This window comes from Stegodyphus dumicola, chromosome 1 (assembly GCF_044657685.1).
Source record: "Stegodyphus dumicola isolate Sdum_Otavi_A_Nest chromosome 1, ASM4465768v1".
Lineage (NCBI taxonomy): Eukaryota > Metazoa > Arthropoda > Arachnida > Araneae > Eresidae > Stegodyphus > Stegodyphus dumicola.
Window position 1 is genome coordinate 288,913,579 of NC_140768.1, and position 24,986 is coordinate 288,938,564.

General features: G+C 33.9%; 1 protein-coding gene across 1 annotated transcript in view; it reads right to left on the bottom strand.

Moving 5' to 3' along the window:
• LOC118184610 (RNA-binding protein NOB1) overlaps window positions 1-24,986 on the bottom strand; it is a 58,521-nt gene that overhangs the window by 30,907 nt on the left and 2,628 nt on the right. Inside the window, exons 2-3 of the mRNA XM_035354316.2 lie at window positions 2,490-2,622; window positions 791-924 (exon numbers count right to left, since the gene is read on the bottom strand). Of these exons, the coding sequence (XP_035210207.1) occupies window positions 791-924; window positions 2,490-2,622 (267 nt within the window). The remainder of the gene's footprint in view (window positions 1-790; window positions 925-2,489; window positions 2,623-24,986) is intronic.

Below are 24,986 nucleotides of genomic sequence, written 5' to 3' on the forward strand. Positions count from 1 at the left end.
TATCTAGAAGACTTTTTTTTAATTCATTTAACACTGCTAACATATTGAGTAACCCACACTAATTTAATTTAACAACATTAATTTCACTAATTTTATTTGTTTTTCACTCAATTAAATAAACAGAATGTTGGCAAGTCAATTAATATTTATGGATATTTTCTTGCTCTTTTTAGAAATTATTTCCTTACTCTGCATGCTTCTAGTATGAGATGATTTAAAAATTTAAGTTGGAATAATTACTTCTAAATGACATTCAAATCCAAATATTTATTAGAATAAATTAGAAATTACAGAATAAAACACTAAATATAAAACAATGAAACAAAAGCAAAGCCAACTTATAATACTGCTAATACAGTTATTCTTAATCATTTTTATATCAAATAAAAAATTTTACATATCTCATACTGCTGTCCTGCTACTAGGAGAGCAAACAGCCACAGCCTTTAGGTTAGGTACGAATCCTAGAGAAGGCACAGGTGCTTAAGCACAGAACATCTTTATAATATTGTCAAGATGAAAGTTCTCAAAAAGTTAGTGCAGTACTTGTTAAACTTTTTTTCATTCAAGATTCCTTTCTGTCATTGACATTTTTTAAAACCCCAAATATTAAACAAAATGTGAATTATTTCTGAAGATTCCAGAGTGGGAAGTCATAATTGGTAGTTTGGATGACATATTGGAAGGTACAAGATAATCCCCAAGTACTAAGTATTATTGTATTTATTAGCCTTTTTTTTAATGCAAAAAATAAAAGTAATAATGAAACTAAAGGAGTGATTAACTTTACCTTGCAGGTTGGTTCTTTATTTATGTGATCAGTCCCAACAAATTCCTTTTCTAATTGATAACACAAAGCTATAATTTGAAGATCAGTAGCAGAGAGACTAGAATAATCTCCAGTCTTTTTTGAATATTCAAGTGCTGAAATAAAAATATATCAAATAATATGTTTGTTCAAAATATGAATATTAATAAAAGGTGTCAATTTTACACACCACTACAATGATAAACATAGCTATATACGAGAAAAATGAGAAGTGGGAATATGCTGTCATTTTACTAGATTTTACGGAAACATAGACATTCACTATCACATCGATGTTTACTTTGATCAATGATCAAATGTTAGAAGGTGAGAAATATTAGTTAATTCCCAGCAATGAAATGGGCTGGTTGCATGAAGATTTATATGAATTTCCTATCAAACATAAATATGAGCCATTTTTTTCTTAGCAACGTCTTACATAGGCATCTCTCCCCACAGCGGATAGCTTTTATACATTTTTCTGTTATCAGACTCAATGCTCAATAATCAGTCATTTTTAGTATGCAGTACTTCCAAAAGAAAATAGACAATAAAGACTTACCTTCAATTATTAATTAGTACTCATATTCTGATAAATAGTTTAAAACATAATTTTCTGTCATGAGAGTTATGTTTTTTTTCACATTACTTTTAGCAGTTCTTCGGCGAAACTTCTTAGTACTTTCAGCAACAACATATACATAAAGCAAAAAATTCAACTTGATATTCAGGGCATTAATGCTTTTATTAAAACTTAATGTCAAATAAACATACCAGTTACAGTTTACTGCGTTATGGCTGGATTTCATAACAAAATTCAAAGTTCATTCGCGTCCGAATTACAAACAACAAAAATATTATTTGTATATACTTCTGTTTTCAAAAATTTCCAGCCGATTTTTTAATAGCAAAATAGTAATAACAACAATAAATTTAAAAAAAAGTATATAAAATTAAAAATTTTTGTAATAGGATTTTTTACTATTATTTGTTTTTATTGATTAATTTATTATTAGTATAACTTTATATTTAATTCATTTATTTTTTATTATTTTTATAATTTATTTATTCCTTTAATTGGATAATTTATTATTAATACTGTAAATTGACTATTCCAGGATATTCTACATAGATGTGTCTCACTACATAGTTTAGAAAATATAAGAAACTCAAATTTTTTTTATGTACATGCTGAACACTTCCTACTGCTTCTAACAATAATAAAGTTCTGCAGAATATTATCTACACAAAACTCAACTATGTGTATTATTTTCTCAATGTTATTCGGAACATTAAAGAAATCAAATCATACAGGACAAAAGATTCTTAGGAAAGAGGGATACAGTACTTAGGATATGGGACAAAAGACACTGGTGAGGAAAGAGAATTAAAAGGATTTTCAGACATTTTTTCCCCTTTCATCCCCATTTTCTCCCTAAATATTGAATATTTTTAGTACAGCTCTGGAAAAAATAATGAATAACTTTGACTAACATATTACTTAATTACACTGACTGATTGCTTTTAGATCATTTAATTATTTTGAAATGTGTTTGCATTCAAATTTATTTGCAACGATACATTTTTTCAAATTTTACTCAAACTATAATTTAAGGATTCACACTTATGCAACATAATTATTAAAAGTGATATATATATTATATTCATGCCACATAATTACCAAATTTGCAAGCATCGGGAGACGGACTTTTAATCTGTAATGTATATGGTAAAAATTGAAGCCTTTGTAAAGTTGCCTTGTCCTTTATTTCCTGAATGGCCCCTTGTACTGTATATATATGTTCACTGAACTCCTGAAAATGAAAAATCACACAATCAATTATTAAAAAATATTGCTTTTAAAATGTGTAACATTAAAATAAATATAACTGTAAATATTTGCATTCAGCATAGCATAAAAGAGTAATTTTATAACTTATTAAAATATAACAGCTAAGATGAATTCAGCTATAATAATATTGTGTGCATACGGGTTCGTAATGGATTGAATGCACACAGAACTGATGATAGTTTGATAACATTTATTTTCCCAAAAGATACATTTTACAGTTCTGAAACTTTCCACAAAAGTACTCATACAGCTCTGCTTAGTATCACAGAGCACTATCAGTAGTTATACTTCAGACTACTAAGAACTTAACATAATGCATTGCAAAACACACCTAAAAAAAGAAACTTTCACGGAGATCTCTCAATACTCTGAAGTCAGCTTTGCATTAAAAACTGAAAACTGATGCTCTCTCATATACTTTATACCAGGCATATACTTTTTTCCCTAGCTGCCAAGAAATCTCTAGTACCTCCATTCCCCAAAATTACTGAAATGCATATATACCTTTCAGTAATGATAACTGTATATGGTTAAAGCTACATATAAGGTCCAGATATAGTTACAGTTATATATAGGGATCGATTACAGTTATACAGGGGCCAGACCAAAATGTTGCCAAATGGGCGACATGTTTGATGATTTTGAGGCACTTTTTGCTAAATTTGGCAACGAAAATTAGTTGCACAAACCGTCGCCAGCCCAGCGGCATCTCGCCAATTTAGTGAAATGGACAGACTTACCAGGGTAACTATATTTTTCCAGCAGAGCTTCCCTTTTTCAAGCATTTCATGTTACATTGTACAAAAGATACTACAGTATCACATATAATTTCACTAAAATTATTTACATATATACAAAATCCTTAATAATAATTTAAAAAATAACTTAACATAATCTAGCCTTCTACCATTTTAAAACTTTAGTTTAATGAAAATAATAAGATATTTATTGAAGAAATACGTCTTTCCATTTTTTCACTTCAGTTATTTCAGAAAATTTTTATCAAATCAAATGATGAAATTTTCAACGAAATATCAGTCTTGCAATAATTTCATGTTCGTGTACTAGGTACATAGAGAGAAGGCCTATATAATCATTAAAATGAATTATACAGAGTTTATTTAATTTTTCCACCTTCAGACTCAGTTGGTATTTTTCGGCTACTGCTATGAATCATCACTGCACATATGCCCATTTTTCAAAGACAGAGTTTACTCCTGATTATATCTCTCCAATCAATGATCACGCATACATGCCAGCACAAAGGATGTTTACTTCCCAGCTGGCATACCAGTGTGACAGAATTTTCTCGTTAATCCCTGGAGGCCACACATTCATGATAGAGTTTTGAATTGTTTTAGAAACTAATATTTTTAGTACAAGATGGCGACATATGTCTATAGAAACTGAGATACAGTCAAAAGTCGTTAATTCAGACACCCATAATTCGGAATGATCTATAATCCGGACCTCAAAACTAAAAACTTTCTGCGCATGCGCCGCGTTGACACATGCGCACAGGCGTTTAGGCGTGCGAGTAAGACCTTTTACGACTGCGCATGTGAGTGTGCGCAAGTGCAGAATACGTTTTCGCGTGCGCGTTTTATGTATAATGGACGTATAAGCTAAAATTATATAATTATCTATTTCAGTTAATGTTGACGATTGCATTGTTCCTTAATTTTCGAATTGGTTCCGGCTTATTATTTTTTGCAGACTGTAAGAGCAATTTTATAAAAGTAAGTTTAAACTTTCGATTATATCAAATAGAATTTTTCCGATATATATTTGTTAATATGTAAAGGATCTAAAGCAAAAGTATGTTTTGAAATCCGAAATCTGTTTATCAATTTCACGCTGCTCGGCGGGGGAACGCCGCGTAATGAATTGGAAGTTGATCTGTCAGCACTATCCTTATCTTCAGCGCAGATGTTTTTATTTTATTTGGCTTATAATTCCTTACCAAATGTAGTATTTCATCTCGATATGCTCCCTCTTTGATATGATTTAAAACAAGTTCCTCGTCATTATAATTCGCTTCCGATAGCGAAGAAAAGTGACAGAGGTTATTGAAAACGAAAAAATTTCGATTGACAAATTAGTCGGTGTTCTCGACACAGCAATTATAGGACTTGAACAGCGGAACTTTGTAAAACAAGAAATTATGTCTGTTCAATAGAATTAAAGAGAAAGTATTATCACATGAAACGAAGCAAAATTTAAACAACTTACATTGAAAGAAATGTTTAATAAAGTAAACAAATAAATATTAAGCTTTTTCTTTTTGCAAATTTTGATATCCTTTAGATCATAATTGTTCTTTATTTCATAAATTACGGTTTCATATTTTTAATTTTAGAATTTCTGCATGCCATCTTACGAGATTTAAACTGATTGATATGTTACGTAAGGCGTTACGTTCGAACAATGGCTAGCTCAGAAGGGATTCGTAAGTCATCTACCCGATGAATTAACAGCTATCTTGTCATAAATGGAGCACTTTCTTTAAACTTAAGCAAAAAGATTTATTTACACATAAAGACAAGTTAAAAGAATAAAAAATATTTATCTAGCTAAAATATCTATCTAATCACATCATGCAAACATCGTCCTTAGCTAACTAAACCAGAACTGTTCGTTTTCCTCTGGCGTCCCATGACGTCAGTCTCTATCTGGCTTTTGATTCGTTGGCTTAGTGATGCCATTCCCAACATCCTCCCCCCTTTGAGTTGCTGGATAGCTACTCAAAACATTCAAGTCTATCAAGTTCAGTCTAAGTGGCATCTTAACAGTTCTACCCCTTGTCTAGTATCATGACGCGATCTTACATTACTGATAAATCTCAATATCCATGCAACCATTCTAACTATTGAATGGAAATTTGAGAATTTAATGGCATACCACGGCACTCTCTCTTCCAACAAATTAATATTACATAACCTAACCTTTCTCCTTTCAAGTGTTATTTCGGGTGTTTCTGTTATCAATATTTCGGTGTCAGGCCAGTTGTCTCTTGCTTGCAACAACCATGCCGGGCCTTTCCACCAGCAGGATTCTAACAATTTCTTAGGGGAACACCCTCGCGAAATCAGATCAGCGGGATTCATTTTCCCTGGCACATGTCGCCATTCATTATTAGGAAACAGATTATTTATTTCTTTTACTCTGTTCGAGACAAAAACTGTCCAATCACCACGTTCTTTTAACCAGTATAAAGCTACCCTAGAGTCGCTCCAAAATATTGTTTTAATCTCATAGGCATTTAAAGCCTGCTTCACTGAATATGCCAACCTGGCACCAATGCAGCAAGCCATTAACTCTAACCTAGGGATTGTTACTTTCTTCAAAGGTGCAACTCTGGTTTTTGCTCTAACAAAGTAAATTTTTACCCCTTGAGAGGTTCTCGTTCTAAAAAAAATACAGGTGGCATATGCCTCTTTGCACGCGTCTACGAAAACATGCATCTCAGTGGAATCATTTATTTCAACATAACATGAGATTTCGATATCTCTTAATGCATCTATTTCTCTAAACCATCTTTTAAAAGACATTTGAATACTATCTGGTAAGGGAGTATCCCACTTTAAATTTAAATTCCACGTTTCCTGCAGTAAAAGCTTAGGTGGTAAGATTGCAGGACTCAACAAACCTATTGGATCAAATATTTTCTGAACTGTAGCTAAAATGATTCTCTTAGTAAAATTCTGATCTTCACTTACAAGATTAAAGTTTAAATTACACTTAAGAGTGTCCTTATCAAGATCCCACAAAATTCCCAATACTTTCGTGACACCAGTACTATTAGAAACATACTTACATTTTACATTACTCTCCCAGTTTCTTAAATTAAAGCAACCCCGTGACAAAATATCTTTTGCATTTACAATAAAATCTTCCTGCTCCTCAATATTTGCAACACCAGAAACACAATTATCTACGTAAAAAGAATGTTTCAGTTTTTGTGCTATAGCATCAAATTCAGATGGTACATTATCTAATAAATGTGTAATTGAGGCTGCCAATAAAAATGGACTCGACTTTAACCCAAATACTACTCTGCGATGTCGGTAAACAATCTGTTCAATCTCGGACGGATAAAAAAACCGCAAGAAATCTCTATGTTGAGGGGCTATACTTAGCATCAGAAATGCTTTCTCAATATCTGAAGATAATCCTATTGGATGAATTCGAAACCTATCAAGTATCTCTGGAATTATTTCTAGTAAGTTCGGACCCTTATACAAAAGGTCATTCAAAGAGCATTTACCGCTTTCTCGGGCGTCAAAGGCAGGTCTGATTTTTGTAGTGGTACTATCCTTAATTACTGGCCGATGAGGTAAAAAATGTCCCGTCTCAGCATTATCAGTTACCTTTTCAATTATATTCAATTTCTCCCATTCCCGGAAAATCGTAGTATATTCTTCTACAAATGCTTTATCTTGTGCTCGCTGGCACATCCTTTTATGCCGCTTCCAAGTTAAATCTTTATTTGTCGGCAAATCGGCCACATCAGATTTAAAAGGTAATATCTACCGTCTGAAAGAATTTTCACATTATTTTTAAACTCTTCCAAAACTCTAGAATGTTCTAAATTCTTTCTATTATTTTCAATGGGATCTGAAATACCTATGGATTCTAAAGACCACAAATCTTTTATCGAATAATTACTAACATACAACGAAATTGCATTCAAAACAGTATCATCATTGCTATCTCCAAATGACTCATGCTTCCCAGTTAACACATGTCCCAAACAAGTGTCAATCAAAAATAACCCTGTCTCCAACCGAACAGATTTATTAGTAAATAAAGCGCCCACAATATCCGCTCCCAAAAGCAGATCAATCTCACGATCAGAAGAACCCAAATCAGACAAACTGACGCCTCTATCTTTCAGTTCATTAATAATTTTACTCGACATGTTTTAAAAGTGTGTCCAAATCTGAAACATCCAAAAGAGGCCCCTTTTTTAATTAATATATTTTTCTTAGCTTTTAATGTCATATTTCTAGCAGAAAAACATTCTTTAGTTGGTGCCGTTTTTCACAAAAGAGACAGTTAAAATTGCGCTTACCTGGGCTCTCAGAATTTGATGTACTTACTAACGCAGCTGCGGTGGCGGAATCTGAATTTTTATTTAGTGTATCCTTTTTCTTAGAAATATGATTAGAACCAAACCCAGTGCAGGCTAACACGACCATCTCTTCTCCTTTCACTTCTTGTTTCAGAAAATTCATCAAATTTTCAAGGCATCGGTCCTCAGGCTGAGGTGCTTCTTTTAAATTTCTGTTTCTCTCCCAAGCAATTAATACTTCTTCGGGCAGGCAGGATTCAACTAAAGACGTTAAGAAATCACCATACTTCTCTTGCATTCCTCCAAGACTTTCTAAAGCTCTAATCTTGGTTTCTAAATCATCATAGAGAGTGGGAAGATCCGTCTTCACACGTCCACCGCTTGCATTACGCATAACCATGCTCAGAAGATCTCTGACGTATATCTGTACAAGTAAGTCTTCTCTTCCAAACCTCTCTCGAAGCTGGACGATTGCTTTCGGGTAATTTGACGCCGTTGCTGGAAAGCTCTCCACTACCCGTGCGGCTTTGGACTGAGGAACAACTGCTTGCAGGAGGTACTGGAATTTATCTTCATCTGGAATCGTCGGATCTTCATGGATCTTCGAAAACTGGCTCCAAAACGTCAAAAATTCTTTTGCTTCGCCGTTGAATTTCTTTAGTTCGATCTTCGGCAGTTTAAATTTGCGCTTCTCTGGTAATTCAGTAGGTAAAGGATTCTTCAACAGCTTTTCGATTTGAGAACACAGTTCAAAATATTTATCTCTATAAGGCTCAGACGAAATAAAATCTTCTTCATATAGCTTTTCAGCTTCTTTAGATTGTAGAATTAGCGACGTTACTTCCTTTTGGCAAATTTCAAGTCGATTAAACTTGTCTCTAAGCTGTTGTTCCAGAATCGAAAGTAGCTTCAAATCAGGAATATCTGATTTCAGTTCTGTATCAATTTTGTTTGCACATGTGGTAAAGGAAGAGCTTAGACATTTTCTTTTGGTTTTCAGCTGTGTAAGCTCCATTTTCAATTTATTTTAGCTGTTATCGTTCCCCACGTCTTGGCGCCACAATGATATGTTACGTAAGGCGTTACGTTCGAACAATGGCTAGCTCAGAAGGGATTCTTAAGTCATCTACCCGATGAATTAACAGCTATCTTGTCATAAATGGAGCACTTTCTTTAAACTTAAGCAAAAAGATTTATTTACACATAAAGACAAGTTAAAAAAATAAAAAATATTTATCTAGCTAAAATATCTATCTAATCACATCATGCACACATCGTCCTTAGCTAACTAAACCGGAACTGTTCGTTTTCCTCTGGCGTCCCATGACGTCAGTCTCTATCTGGCTTTTGATTCGTTGGCTTAGTGATGCCATTCCCAACACTGATGATCTATAATCCGGAAAAATCGATAATCCGGAATCGTCGTAGTCCCGACGAGTCCGGATTAACGACTTTTGACTGTATATGTAAATTGACCTTTTACATGTATTTTCTACTTGATAGGAGACAAAGATGATTCACACACACTTGGATTTTAACTATACAAACATACGGCAAAAGGCATGTTTCAACATGCATGCTTCCTGACAGCTCTTTAAATGTACATGCTATTTATTCATATAAATGTTACAGGATTTTTTTTTTTTTTTTGATAAGAGTGCTGGGTGTTCCTTTAAATGTGCACATGATATTTATTGATAGATATTATGAGAGTTTTTTTTTTTCCTCCCTTAGAGCATTTGGTACCTGGATCTGCAGTCCAGTTTCTAATCAAGAAATATATGTGTGAAATGTTTCTGTTTTGAGCATTACAACCTCAAAGCATCAAAAATCTTTTAACAAATTATATGAATAATCTACTTGAAGAATTCTCTGATAAAAGGTACTATTTACCCAGATCATCAAAATTAAAGGATAATAACAGAAAAATAAGCTCACTAAATTAAAGTTGCACAAAATGCCCAATGCTGTAATTATTTATGCTAACTAAATACAACTGAACACAAAATTGCGCTTCCACACATAAATTAGTGCCAGAAATATGCAAATTTGGTGATTATTTAAAAAGTGTTATTTTGGTCTGCTTACATTGATCAGTACTCAGCAGTTATGATTCAAAGGCATCATTTAAGGGAATGACAAAAGTAGCAAATAAGTGATAGCATTGAGGGAATTCAAACACAAATGGAAGTTTTCCAAGATTTGAATATCCTTCAAAATGTCATATCAAGAGTTTTCAGCTACTTTTTAAGCACTTGATCAGTTGATAGACAACCTGGTCAAGAGCAACCAAGAGCAACAACTGCATCAGAAGACAGTTTTCCATCATTGTCAGCTGGAAGAAACCAGAAAACGACTACAAAAGATTTGGTTTTAGATCTTCAGGCTGCCACAGGAACTTGAATTACATCTGGGCCCGAATATTGTTTACTGACGAATCCAGATATAGTCTGAACAGTGATTCTAGAGATTTGATCTGGAGAGAGGAAGGAACACGCAACTTGCCTTCCCTTGACCATGAATTAGTATCAGATATATTTTATTTCAGTCATTATCCTTTAATTTTGATGATGAGTGTATATATATAGCTTGTTTTTTCATGTTTCCATCATAAGCAGACGAATAACAAACAATTGTGAATTGGAACAAATAATTGTGGAAATGCAATGAGGAAAAAAAGGAATTAATGGAAATTTCCTGCTGCCCAAAATGAAAATTGGCGAAATATTGGTTTTGCGGTGGGGGGGGGGGAATCTAAATTTAACTGCTTTTAAAAATAGACAGGAAGTACTTTGTTCAAATAACAGTTCTGAGAAAGTACAATGGTGTTGTTTTGTTTGTTTACTCCCACAACAATCCTCCAAAAAGTAAATGAGCTGTTATGAATGCAGGGACTGTAATATAGAACTGAGTGTAAATCCCTGCTCTGATTATCAGCATAAAATTGAATTTTAAGTAGAATGTTATAAATTCTATAATATCGAAAGTGATTAACAGGGAATTAAATACTTAAAAAAACAGGTTAATTAAGAATTCTTCCTTCCCATAAATACCAATGAACCACTGGATGTTTCTATGTTGCATGAGTTCTCCTCCAGTCATAATACAGCCTGGATAATATTAATTATATCACTTTAGATTCTATAGCCTTTTGTTTAATTGTGCTTATGTTATTTAATTAATCAATAATCAGGTATTTTTATTTATATTGAAATTGTGAGGAGCATAATGGAATATATATATTTGTAACTATTAAAATCTTTAGCTATGTATTTTTCAACGGTTCGATTTTCTAATAAAGGCAGGCAAGAAGCCTTTCTTTTGAACATTCTGGATGGAAATGACTTCTTTCCCCATAGCTTTTATGATAACAGAAGGCAGTATACTGTATGCTGAGGGGTTTTGTTTACTGGGTGGTAAAAGGAAGTTTTAATTGACGTCTTGCAATCACTTTCTTTTGGAATGCTGCAAGTGTTGAATAAATGAGTTTCTTTCAGACGAGGGCTTCTGCAAATTCATTCTAAGTGGCAGCTTTGATTCTTATCTGTTTTTCCACTTGTTAGTTGGGGATCGAATTTTGGTTTCTCACACCTCTTTGTTACCCACTGTTTTCAGTTGATCAAAAGGTCTTTGTACAACATCTCTGCTTCGATTCATTGAGGAGGTGAAGTTTTTATGCAAAATAAAAAGAGAAATTCTCAGGTTGGTTAAGTTTAATTTTATGTGCAAATTTTTGGGCCTAGTTTTTTTCGGAACTTGTACGAGTGTTGAAGACAGACTGATTTGAGTTTCATGAGGTGAAGTTAGAAAGACAAAAGGAGATTGTGAAGCCTTAGCCCTGCTACAGGCTGCCTGTGCCAGCAGTTTGGGGACGTGCGTTATCTTTGCCATGGGTTAAAGAGTAATTTTTTTGTGCAATGTCAAGAGCTCTTTACCTAAAAATTTAGCATTGATTTCTCTTCTTCGCCTTTTCTTCATAATCTCTTCCAAACACGATAAACAGACATTCTCAAAGCGGTGCCTGGCTTATTAAAGCGTTCCAGATAGAAGTTTTTGTCCTTGGTATCCGGCGCTTCCTGGCCTAGACGCATTTTAGAATTGGCTTTCTCAAAGCGGTTAGTTATTGAAGTATTCTAGATAGAAGTATTTGTCTTCAGTATCCTATCCTGCACCTGTAGTTCTTGATGTACTTCCGAAAGTGAATGTGGGCACTTCCGAAAGTGTTTTTGCCAGAAAAAATGGTTTTCACTCTTTTTTCAGAATATTGGATTGGACACCAAAGATCTTTTAATGCGAAAAAATTATCTTTCACACCCGCGAGTGAAATTTTTTTAAGAATTATTTTCTCTCTCTTCCCTAATTCCATGGTGGACTAGTTAATAATATTTATAGTAAGAAGTAATTAGAAATTTTAAGTAAACGGCTAGTTATTTTGGAAGATTAAGATTTGTTTCACCTGCTTAATTTGTGAATTAGAATGCTAAAAAAATAATATACTTGTAAGGATCTTAAGTTTTACTAACGTTTATTTTATTTTAAATCTTTACTATCACTTCTTATTTTCTACTTCCGGCCAGAATTAAAAGCGTTAACTTATTTATGCAAAATTTGTCTGACGAACGCCAAGTACTTAAGTTGTGGCTTTTTGCCAAGCGAGAGAGAGGAAGGAGTTAGTCGAAGCAGGCCGCTTAGCTTAGAAGTTTTACTCAGTTGCTAGTTGCCTTCCAGGCCAGAGGTTTAATCCTCGTGATAATTTTAAACGTATTGTAGTGTTAACAGTTCTCTGTACTACATACGGCTTCCTGTTAATATAAGGCCAATCTTCCACGTTTATTATTCCAAAGTTAAGTTAGAGTTTAGTTATATTTTTATTCTTACGTTCAGACCACAAGTAGTTAGTCTCTGTATTCCGAAGTACGGAAATTATTGTAAAGAGTGAAAAATAAAGGGTTTTGTATACCCTTCTTGTGTATCTTGTCTACTTCCCACAGTTATTGAACATAGCTTTAGTAAGCTCCCTGTTCCGAGTCAGGTCCTTGCATGTTCCCAAAGAAAGTAAGACGGAACATTGAACCTCATAGTGGCGCCCAATGAAGAAGAATAACCATGGCCGAGTTTCAAGAAGAACCTGTGCTGCCTGCAGAAGCGGCTCAGAATCCAGAAATGCAAGCTGCCGCCCTGGAAGGATTTGGTTACATCGTCCAGACCATGCGTGCTTCGATGAAACCAGAAGCAACATTTAATGGAAACTCACCGGTAACCAGTTTTTTGGAAAAATTGGATGACCACTTCATGCTCTACCCCGTGCACGAGTTTCAAAAAGTTACCTTAGCTACCAGCGCTTTGAGGGGCCAAGCGCTTAATTGGTTCAAATGTATAGGCAGAAGTCTCTTGGGTCAAGCAGGAAGTCCCACCTATACTTACGAAAATTTCAAGACTGCCCTAGTAAAAGCCTTCCCTGTCGTAAGGGATCGTGCGAAATTAGAAACGGAACTTTTCAGCATATATCAGCAAAGAATCGACAATCTCTCAAGCTTTATTTTAAGAAAAATTCACATCTTCAAACTCTTGTATGGAAACCGTCCAGATCCTGAGATAATTCAAGTGATTTTGCCGAGGTTACTTCCCCAAGTGCAAGACTTTATTGAATTAAGGAATCCGACTACACTGGAAAAATTATTTGAGCTAGTAATCAAGTTTGAAAGTAGAAGAACGGCGGACATTGAAAGAAGACGCCAATATCAACAACGAAACCAATTTGGTGCACCAAGACCACAGCAAAGTCAAGCACACGGCTACGGAAGCAAAGCGAATCAGTGGGCAAGGAAACCCGAGCATTCAAAAACAGCCGGCGAACGTCGACAGTTCAATAGCAACCCAGGGAAAAGTCTCAAGGCCAGTGGAAAAAGAAGGAAAGCATGGAAACAAAATATGATTTAAACTAAAACGGATTTCTGCTGACGGGAGGGGCGGAAATCCGAAGGCCAAGAAAACCCCTCTTCCTTCAAGTTAAATACAGTAATGGTGAAAAATTTGACTCTTCCAAAGATTGAAGTGTTGGTGAATAATATCCCAGCCACCGCACTAATGGATACAGGCGCGCAGTGTTCCTGTGTGGCAGAAGAATTTTTTAGGAAGTATTTTCGTAAATATCGCATATATAATTCGGATAATACGACAGTGTTAGCTGCGCAAGGAGAAAGATGTAAGTGCATAGGTAAATTACCACTATACATCCGAATCAAGGACGAACAAGTAAAGGTTATGTTTTTCATAGTAAAGAATGTGAAAGCACATATTATCTTAGGAATAGATTTTCTTTCAGAGGCACAAGCAACGCTGGATTTTAATGAAGCGTCCTTTAAGCTGACGATGAAACCAGTTCGAGAAGAAAAGGCTGAACCGATGTTAAACCTTGACCACCTGCCTAATGAAGAGCAACGAAGAATCCGACAAGTGGTACGTGAATTTGCTTCGCTACTTAGTGATATTCCAGGATTTACTCAGGTTACTAACCATAGTATTGACACCGGAGATTCAATGCCAGTTCGCCACAAAGCATACCGGTATGATAAGAATAAGGAAAAAATTATAGAATGGCATATTACCGATATGCTATGTAAAAAGATCATAACGCCCATCTCAAGTAGTTATGCTAGCCCGGTGGTTTTATGTAAGAAAAATAATGACTATCCATTGACACATCCAAAAAGGTGGAGATTCGCGATTGACTACCGTAAATTAAACTCCATAACTAAATATCCGGTATATCCGTTACCTATTATTGAAGAAATTCTAAGGAACATAACATCGACCAAATATATGATGACTTTAGACTTAACGACTGGTTATTTTCAAATAGGGGTTAGGCCTGAGGCCGTGCCTAAGACTGCTTTTATAACCAAGTCTGGCACTTATGCATTTCTGCGTATGCCGTTTGGCCTTTCAGGGGCACCGGCAACATTTCAGCGATGTATGGACATTGTGCTAAGGCCTGTTCTTGGAAAGTCCACATTTATCTATTTAGACGATATCATTATTACTAGTGATAATCTCGACCAACATGTACAGGATTTAAGACAGGTGTTTTCTTTATCAAATGAGGTCAGTCTAAAAGTTAATGTCGAAAAGTGCAAATTTGCAGCCCCTGAATTAAAATATTTAGGTTACAAAATATCTCAGAAAGGAATCGAGACAGACGAATCAAAAATAATTGCTGTACAAAAGTATCCGACTCCAAACACGGCGAAGAAGCTCTCTTCTTTTCTAGGACTTTGTTCATATTATAGGTCCTTTATAAAAGATTTTGCAGCTATTACTGAACCATTGTTAAAATTAAAAAGGAAAAAGGCAAGATTCTCGTGGACGGCCGAAGCCAATAGTGCGTTCGAAAAATTAAAGCAAGCATTAATGCAAGCCCTTGTGTTGAAATTTCCTGAAAAGGATGATAATTTAGAAATTTCAGCGGATGCTTCGGATTATGCGGTAGGAGCGGTACTTTCACAAAATCAGCAGCCCATGGCATTTTTTAGCCGAACTTTAAATCAAACACAAAGAAACTATTCCGCAACCGAGAGAGAGGCACTTGCAGTTCTGTTAGTAGTGCAAAAGTTCCGAGTCTATTTTGGAAAGGCGCCAATAACAGTGTACTCTGATCATGCGGCGGTAACTAGATTGTACTCAGGGAAAAACTTATCCCCAAGGTTAATAAGATGGGCACTCAAGCTACAAGAATATAATCTGGTAATCAAGCATACCCCCGGAAAGGAAAATATCGTAGCAGATGCCCTATGCAGAATTAAGATAGATGAAGAAGGTAATACTGTAAAGGTGGCAATGCTCACAGCATGTACAATAAATTCCCGAGAAACTGTAATAACCGAACTGGGTAAGGATCCTGAGTTTGGAAGCATTTATGAGTATTTAAAGGATCCTGAAAATTTTACCCACCAAGATATTGTTTGTGGCGATAAGAAATAGGGCGGCCCATTACGAACTAATAGATGGTCTATTATTTTATACAAAAACTATGAATTCCAACAATGAATTTCGACCTGTTATCCCAGCTAGTCTTAGATTAAATATCCTGCAGGAGTTGCATGACAGCCCTTTAGCTTCTCATGCTGGTATTCGAAAAACTATACAACGCGTACGCGAGGCAGTCTATTTTCCTGAACTGCAAAAGTTAACATAACAAGGGCGTATGTCCAGTCCTGCCCAACATGTCAAGCAGTTAATTATATTAATTTCCACCCGGCCGGGTTTCTAAATAGTATTAAATCCGAATTTCCAAATGAAATAATTGGCATCGATTTATTGGGCCCTTTCCCAAAAAGTCAGTTAAATAAAAGTCGCTATCTCCTTGTTATGGTTGATCATTTTAGTAAGTGGACCGAAATTGTTCCCTTAAAACGAGCATCCGCGAAATTAGTTACTGATTCTATTTTAAATAAATATATTTTAAAATACGGGGCGCCCCTAAAAGTTATATCGGATAATGGTCCACAATTTGTAAGTAATGTATTTGAAGACATGTGCCAAAAACTGGGCATACATCATTTAAAAATGGTCCCGTATCGGCCGCAATCAAATATAGCGGAACGGGTCAATAGAAATATAGTGAAAATTATCCGTAGTTATGTTAAAAATTTTCATAAAAGCTGGGATAACTATGTCAATGAATTTGTTTCGCCCTTAGGACCGCAAAACATGATACAACTGGCAAAACTCCTGCTGAGTTATTTTTAGGCAGAAAGATTATAACGCCGTTAGATAAATTATTTTATGTGGAACAAAGAGCCCCAGAATTTAAAATGGGTGATATAGAAAAATTAATTAAAGAAGCAAAAAAGAATACTGAAGTAGCACAGAGAAAACAGAAGCTTTATTATGATTTGAAACGACGGGGAGTAACTTATAAAGTAGGGGATGAAGTGTTAAAAATTAAGCATTCACTTTCTTCAGCACCAGAAGATAAAACTGCCAAATTTTTTCCACGATTTGAAGGACCATATGTCATAGAAAAAATAACTCACGCTGTAGTGGTGTTAAAAGCCAGGAAGTGTGAAACATGCTCCGCAAACATTGATCAAATAAAACCCTACTATGATCGTAATAAAATGCAAATTTTCAAAGATCTTTTGCAGGATCCGGCACGGCAGACACGACAGGCACAAGCTCCAGAGGTGGAACAATGTCAAGTACAAGGACAAGCCATTAGGAGGCAGGAGCAATTGAAAAGAAAGTTTCCCCGCTGGAAAATTGAAGGTAACAAGAAAAAGAAGCCGTTCCACCGTCCAGAAAAGAGAGCTCACGAACACCCCCAGAATGAAGAAGGGAGAAGTACGACGAAGGCAAAGAAAGCCAGGAGAAATAACGGCAACTATAACCCGGCTTCCAAACGCAAAATCAACTCATCGGACAGGACTCTCTGCAGCAAATGTCGTCGAACTGCGGAAGGGCCACCAGCGGCGGAGGAAAAGTTACAAGGAAAATTTGAACGGCCAGCAACGAGGTCCAAGCAGGAACGCGAAAGAAGTGTCCCGGTTCCGCCAAGACCAGCTGCCATCAAACGGCCAAGACCACAGGCAGAGGCGAAAAAGAAGGTATTCAAGGGTGACCGAACTGGAGGAAAAAGAAAGCTTCTAGAGGAAGGCACTGAAGAGCGAGCCCGCACAAGAAGGAGGATAAATCAAACCAGAATCTGCGCTACCTTCCAGGACTGGGCTCAGAAAAGAATGTCCGAATATCACAGAGATAAGTAAAATTTTATGTTACTTTGCAAACTTAAGTTAATCTTTCATTCTTACTGCAAGTGGCAGATTTCAAGAAGTTTTACCTCTGTGAGGTCTACCTTTATCGCCAAAAAGGCGAGAAATGAGTTGTTACCGATTTTGGTATTATGTTTTTCAATTACTTGCGCGTAAAACTAAAGTTCACGTAGAATAGGAATGTGTAAATACTTAAATATTGTAAAAGTTATTGTATAAATTTTATTTAAAAACATTCTGGCAAGAAAGAAGTTTTAGTCTGAAAGACTTTTTGAAATGTAGTATTTCAATGTAGAAGAATTGGCACTTGCTTTGAAAAGAATAGAAGTTAACAATGTACTACTAATGTATGTTTTAAAATGCGTAAAATTAACGGCATGTTAATATGTTCTTATATACAATGTGAACTGTTATTTTAAATGTTAAGAAATACTATGATATGGTAAAAGTGAAAGTAATGCCAATAAATAAATAAATAAATAAATAAATAAAAAATAAAAAATTTTAAAACTTATTCGTGTGGCTGAAAAAAGACCAAATTATGGTGAATATGTGTTAAAGGTTGAATGAATGTAGTTAGGCTCTCTGACGCTACACTTCAGAGTTAGCCACTTTCAGAATAGTACCTCAGGGTTTAGAGTTGAAGAAAGGGTGTGTTACGAGGTCTTGTCATGTTGAATTTTAACACGTTAGTGTTTTGATTGTAGGAGGCAGTGTTGAACACGTATACATAAACACATTCGTGTTTGGTGTTCTTTTACAACACATGTCAGAGAGCACGGGAAGAGATAATTAAAATAGTCTTGAATGAAATAAGAATGTTAAGAGAAATATAAATATGCATGTTACTTGCCATTTCATTGTGTAACATTTCATTAAACTAGTTTTCCTTCCAGATCTCTGGAAGGAACCAGATTTGAATAAAAGCTCCTGTTTAGATGCAGTACAGATGAAAAATTGGGTGTCCATGGAGCTGCTATTGTAAAAACAATGTTTAATAAAGTAAACAAATAAATATAAAGCTTTTTTTTTCTTGTAAATTTTGATACCCTTTAGATCATAATTGCTCTTTATTTCATAAATTACAGTTTCATATTTTTAATTTTATAATTTCTGCATGCCATCTTACCAGATTTAAACTGATGATCTATAATCCGGAAAAACCGATAATCTGGAATCGATGATGTCCCGACGAGTCCGGATTAAAGACTTTTGACTGTAATTGTTTGAAAGCATGTTCTTTATATAAATGCAGCAAAATCACGAAAATGCGATATATATAACATAGTTAATGATGAAAGTTTTAAATAATAAACTATGCATGTAATTCCACAATAATATTATATTGCATCCTCAAAATGTATTCCAGGATATTCGATCATCCAGTCAGGTTTATATTTTACATTCCAGATTCTTTTACGCACATAATTTCGATTAATAAGGTTAAGAGGGTTATTTTTATTATTATTATTATTTTGTTTGTTTGTTTGTTTAAGTGCAAAAATAGTTTTCATACAGGTAAACAAAGAAATGTAATTTTGAATTGCAAACTGCAGGGAAACAAGATTTCTAACAAGCGCTTCTATGGCTTTCCACGACGTTATGCAATTGTTTAAATTTCAGAGAGACCAATCAAATAAAACTGGATAACGTTATCTGAAGTTGTCTGTATTTATTCCATGAAAATTTAAATCCTAAAACATTATTTTGGTGCAATCTGAGCATAGTCTATAGCAGTGGTTTCAAACTGGTGGCCCCCGAAGCAATTTTATGTGGTCGTCGAATATATTTCATTTATGCATTTGTAGCGAATACAGTGATGCAAAGATTTCTATCTTTTACCTATTTGAAGTTTTTTTTTATTTTGCATTCTGTTGTTCAGAGGCCAATATTTAGAGTAAAGAAGCCAACGTAGGACAAGTCACTTTATTTACATGAATAATGAATAAAAATATCACACAGGAAATCATATTGAGCATCACACAGCAAATAACATATCAGCATCTCCCTACGCTTGATGCTCGAATGACGGATGTGTCGGTAGAAGAGACAGCTGCGCCATCATACGCATGCGCATAAGAAAAAAACGTTCGCTCGCTGTTGTTCAGAGGCCAATATTTAGAGTAAAGAAGCCATCGTAGGACAACATATTCATTACTATTAAACATGAATAACATGTCAGAAAAATATAACTATAAATTTTATTCAACAATTTAAAGATATAAATTTAATTAATTTTTATTCGTTTTTAGCGAAAAATAAAGAAATGCTCATGTTTTGGCTAATGTTTTAGATTTTTTACTGATACATACAACTTTAAATTCACAAAATGAGTCAAAGAAATCAGTGAAATATGCTTGACATAGAAAAACAGCAGAATAATGTTTGTTTAATATTTTATACTAACTTATTAGCATTTGAAAGTCTGATTATCATTTTATTACATTTTTAATAATTATATTTGAATACAAATATAATTATGATGGGTTAAAAAACTGCTTTTATGATAGAGGATGCCTTTCAGTGGCTGAAGGGCAAAACTGTAGCACACTGGTAGTTCGTCTCGAAGTCAAGCCATGGCTAACAGACTTCCCTCTCCTTAAGCAAACAGCCCAGGAATGCTTTTGATATTCTAAATAATCCTAATCGTATTTATACATGGACATAATTAGAAAGAAGTTGCCTTCCATAAATTAATATATATATATATATATATATGTATATATGACCTTTGTCCATTCACTAAGTAAAGAAGAACATAAATTTTATGAACACATCTATCGTCACATTGATGATATCATTGCCTTTAACAACCACAACAAAATAGAAACTGCTAATATTTACTCAACTTGCTTAAAACTAAATAATACAAATATGGTGCAAAATAATGTAGTCTACCTTGACTTAAATATTATTGATTACAATTTTATTAAAGTTTACGACAAGAGGAAAGAATTCACTTTTTCTATACTAAAGTTAACCAACTGGAATTCTAATATTTTCAAAAGAATCATCATTAACACAATTTTTTCACAGCTACTTAGAATAAAAAGAATATGTAATACTACAGAACACTTACAAGAAGAAATACTTTACTTCGTCACAATTTTGAAAAATAACCAAATTCCTCATAAAATAATTAAAAATACTTTAAAAAAAGCTGGCATTAGCCTTACCAATTTTTAGATAATTTGTTTTGGATAATGAAATTTTATACTTAAAGCCCAATTGGGACGGTATAAAGTGGATGGCTGATTCAGATAATCTAATGTAAAAATGTACAGATTATTCTCATCACTACATTTTCTTTTCTCCTAAGATTTTGGCACTAGAATTTAATACTATTGTTTTAATAGTTTTGAATTACTTAGATGGCCAAATTCTACTATTATTAACAAATCGGGCCTTTTCACTTTTCACAGTAGTGTGACCGCCCTCTAGCTTGAAGAATGACGACTTTTATTAAAAAATTAATTTTTTCCATTTTACTCTTTCTTTTGTGGCCAAAATAAGTAATCTTAGTTGAATTAGCCATTTTCACTTTTTTGAAGCAGTTTTGTTCTTCTAACAACTTGATTGATGCCAATTTGAGTTCTTTCTATGTCTCTCAAACCCTCTTTAGCAAAGGGGGGGATAAGAGTTCCCATCAAAAATTTACAATCTAAGCGCATTGGCCTATACGGAATAGCATTGTTTCACCCACTTACGTCACACAACGAGAGGGATGGTTGTTAGGACACGGAGGGGATTTGCACTTTCACGATCCAGAGGTCGGCACTACCCAGGTCTGTTTTTTTTTTTTTTAGTTTCTTTTGTTTTATGCGTTTCTTAAAAAATTAAAATTTTTTATTGGTCCTAGTAAGACCCATGGCGGTTGTTATTATGCGTGTTTAATAGCATATTTATTGATTTCAGTACCATAGTCTTTATAAAAGTTTTTTTCTTCTTCTTTAAGCTAGCAGGACCAGCCTGTACGTTATTGTAATTTTTGACTAATAGCAGACCACTATTTATTTTATTTTGATTTTAATTTTGTATTGCTCGGAGTTGCATTTACCTTTTCTTACACCTTAATGTGTTTTTCTGCGGACACGTCGGGAAAAAGGAACAGAAAATTGAAGCTCCAAAAAAGATTTTTTTCGGAACAATTCATATTAATTTTTTTAAAAAATTTTTTTCATCAAACAAGAGCTTCATTGGTCTGTTTCGGCGAAACACGTAATGGTATTTAGCCTAATTCGACATTCAATTATTTTTCCCTTGAAAAGCCTGGTTGAGATGTCCGATTGGGCTAATTTACCATTTTCCACTTTGTAATTTTTATAATTTTTGTAATTTTGCAATTTTTAATCATAATTTTTGCAATTTATGTATTAATCATTTTTATTTTGTTTCAACTTGTTCCGTCGATCTATTTTTATATGTATTTACTTTTCACATGTCACAACGATCATAATAGTTTTTTCGTGCATTCACAAGTTTTCCAACATTGATTTTAAACAGTTTTATTTCGCGTGTAAGCAGTTTTTTCTTCTTTTTTTCATGTTAATAATTTTTTCAAAAAATTTTTCTTCTATGTTAATATTTTAGTAATACTGCGTTGAACTATTTTGTGGAGATACAGCTCCTGGTAACTTTTTAGCAAACTCTTTTTGCAGCATTTTGCACAAAAAAATTTTTAAGACCAAATAGGTCTTATGTTTCATTACCAATTAGTTTTTCAATTTCTATTTCAATTATATTCATATTAGAAGTACAATTAATTTATTTAGAAATGAATTCCTGTTTGTTATGGCCAAACTCTCATATATTTAAATATTAAGTAGATAATTAAAAACATTTTCATTCTAATTAGAAATTATCTGGAAATACGAGCAATAAGTTAGAAAAAGTGCATATTTTATTATATAAAAATGAAATCATTTTATTCTGATTGGAAGTATAATTATTTTATTTAGAAATTAATTATATGCAAATACACATGGGATAATGCGAGCATAAGTACGGAAAAGGAGCATATTTTGTAATTTTCTTGTATAAAAATAAGATTATCTTATTCTAATTACAAGTGTAATTAATTTATTTAGAAAATAATTAAACAGCGAATTCAAAATGTCTACTGACAAAGTCAATACATCAGCACAAAGATTTATCTGCAAAGTCATGACACCCAACACGAAGTATCAACTATATAGAAAGAAAATATTCCTTTCCTTTTCCCTATCTTAGTTAACATCTGGAATAGCAACCTAAACATTATTCCTACTGTTTGGCGCCTATCTCCTCTCCCAAGCTGGCGAACGCGATTTCAGTAACCTAGCCAAGTGCCGGTTATCTCAGCATTCCCGAATTAAAAATAATAAACAAATATATGCTACAGATACCAAACCTTCAGAAATCAAAAATAAATACAAGTTTGAATTTTTTTCCTTCCCTACTATATGCATGTCTTGAAAAATACTTAATAAGTGAAATATAAAATTTTTTGGTACTATTCGGTTTTGAGGGCCGTAAAAAATCGCCAAACTATTGTTGATGCCAGTGTTGCCAAAAATAATTGCAGCAACCCTTACATAAGAAAAGAAGTATAATAGTAAATAACTATTTAAGATTGATGTTTTAATTTAGACGAAAGGTTAATTTCATATAATACTTTTTTATTATTATCATTTATAAATAAAAGGCTAAACATGACTGAATGGAAGCATAAGAGTAAATAACTATTCAGATCATTATTATGATTTAGTATATAAAAATTGCTGAACATAACTGAATGGATGCCTGCATCACTATTTCGCTATTGAGTTATCGCTAAAGCATAATGTCATCTCGTTGGTTGTTCAAACATAATTTTCTATAATGAATGATGCCTTTTCTTTGGAAAGTGCACAATAACCCACTTATTTGTTTGCCGCAATTTACAAGGGTAAAAACAATTGGATTTTTGTCATTTTACTTTTACTTTTTAAGTGACAATAGGTCGATGTGTACATAGACAAAGTCAAGGGTGTGCACAGTGCCATTTTTGTGCAATTCTGGGACTTTTTTCTAAGTGAAAAAAAGTCGATGTGTACATGAATTCAGAGTATGTGCAATTCTTAAAAACACATCAAGCAGTGGGTGATTCTGCACGTTAAACAAAATTCTATTGCAGACTTTTTCGTCATGGGCAATTTCCAAACTGTTAAATCCATAGGATATCAAAAAAGGATTTAAGAATTAAACTAGTATCTCAATGGCAGCTTAAGAAATATAGATCTATATAAACTTACGCAATCTGAAATCAGCGCGTGCGCTAGATTTGGCACGCTGTTAAATGGGCACGTTTGCTAGATTTGGCGCTTTTGTGCATACAATTTCGCTGCAATTTTTTTAAGGCCCTCAAAACGGAATAGTACTATTTTTTTATTTCTTTTGTTAATAAACGTTTCTAAATTGTGTTTAAAAAAATTCTAGTTTACTAACTATTTTCAGTTCGCACATGTGGTCCGCAGGAAATTTCTGCACAAGACCACTGCACTATACTACACCACCAATACAATCAGGGAATGACAAGTCTGATTCTTGCCAGATCATCTTCCTGTTAACTAAAATTATTAATACCACAATGAATGGCAATATTTTCCGAATGAATGGAAAACTGCTAGACTCATTCTTGAGTCAAGCAAGTCAATAATGGCTTCTGAGTCATATACACCCATTAGTTTCCTACTAGATTTGAACAAGATCAGGAAAGTGGCTTCAGAAAGAATCTCCCCACTTCAAATCAACTATACCAGTTAATGGAAATCATCCCTGAAGGTCTGAAAAATAGAAAAGTCACAAGTGATATCACCAAGGCTTTCGACCAGATCTGGCTGGATGCACACATTTACAAAATACACAGTCTAGGTTAAAAACATGCAGTAAAGCACAAGTATATAGATTTTTTAGATTAACGCATATTAAACTATGGCTACCGGCATAAAGGATAAGATGATTTCATAGAGGACTAAAGGATATTAGCTCGTATTTAAAAATAAAAATACTACGCCCCTGAGCCCAGTCAGCAGTCTTACCCAACTGGCTTCTAATCAGTTCTTCAGAATATGACTACAAATAGAAGGCACACGTTTGCTCAAAAATTGTTATTTAGAGCTAACCAAATTCATTGGAAGTGAATTATGCATAATTATTTAATTTCTTCATTATAACGAAACATTAGTTGGCTAAAGTGCAGAATCACCCACTTATTTGGTGCGTTGTGTTTGACACTTTTTACGAGATTGATAAGTGCGCCAAATGTGGTATCCAAGTCAATTTGTCGTTCTGGAGGGCAAATTTCAAAGCATTTTCGTGCATGCATAGTACGTATTTTGAATTGAGAATTTCTTTTGAGCGTGAAATTCGGAGCATTTTCGCACGTGCTCATTATGTATTTTAAAATTTAAAATTTCTGATTGGTGTAGACAATAATAGATAGTAGAGATGCAGTTATTTTAA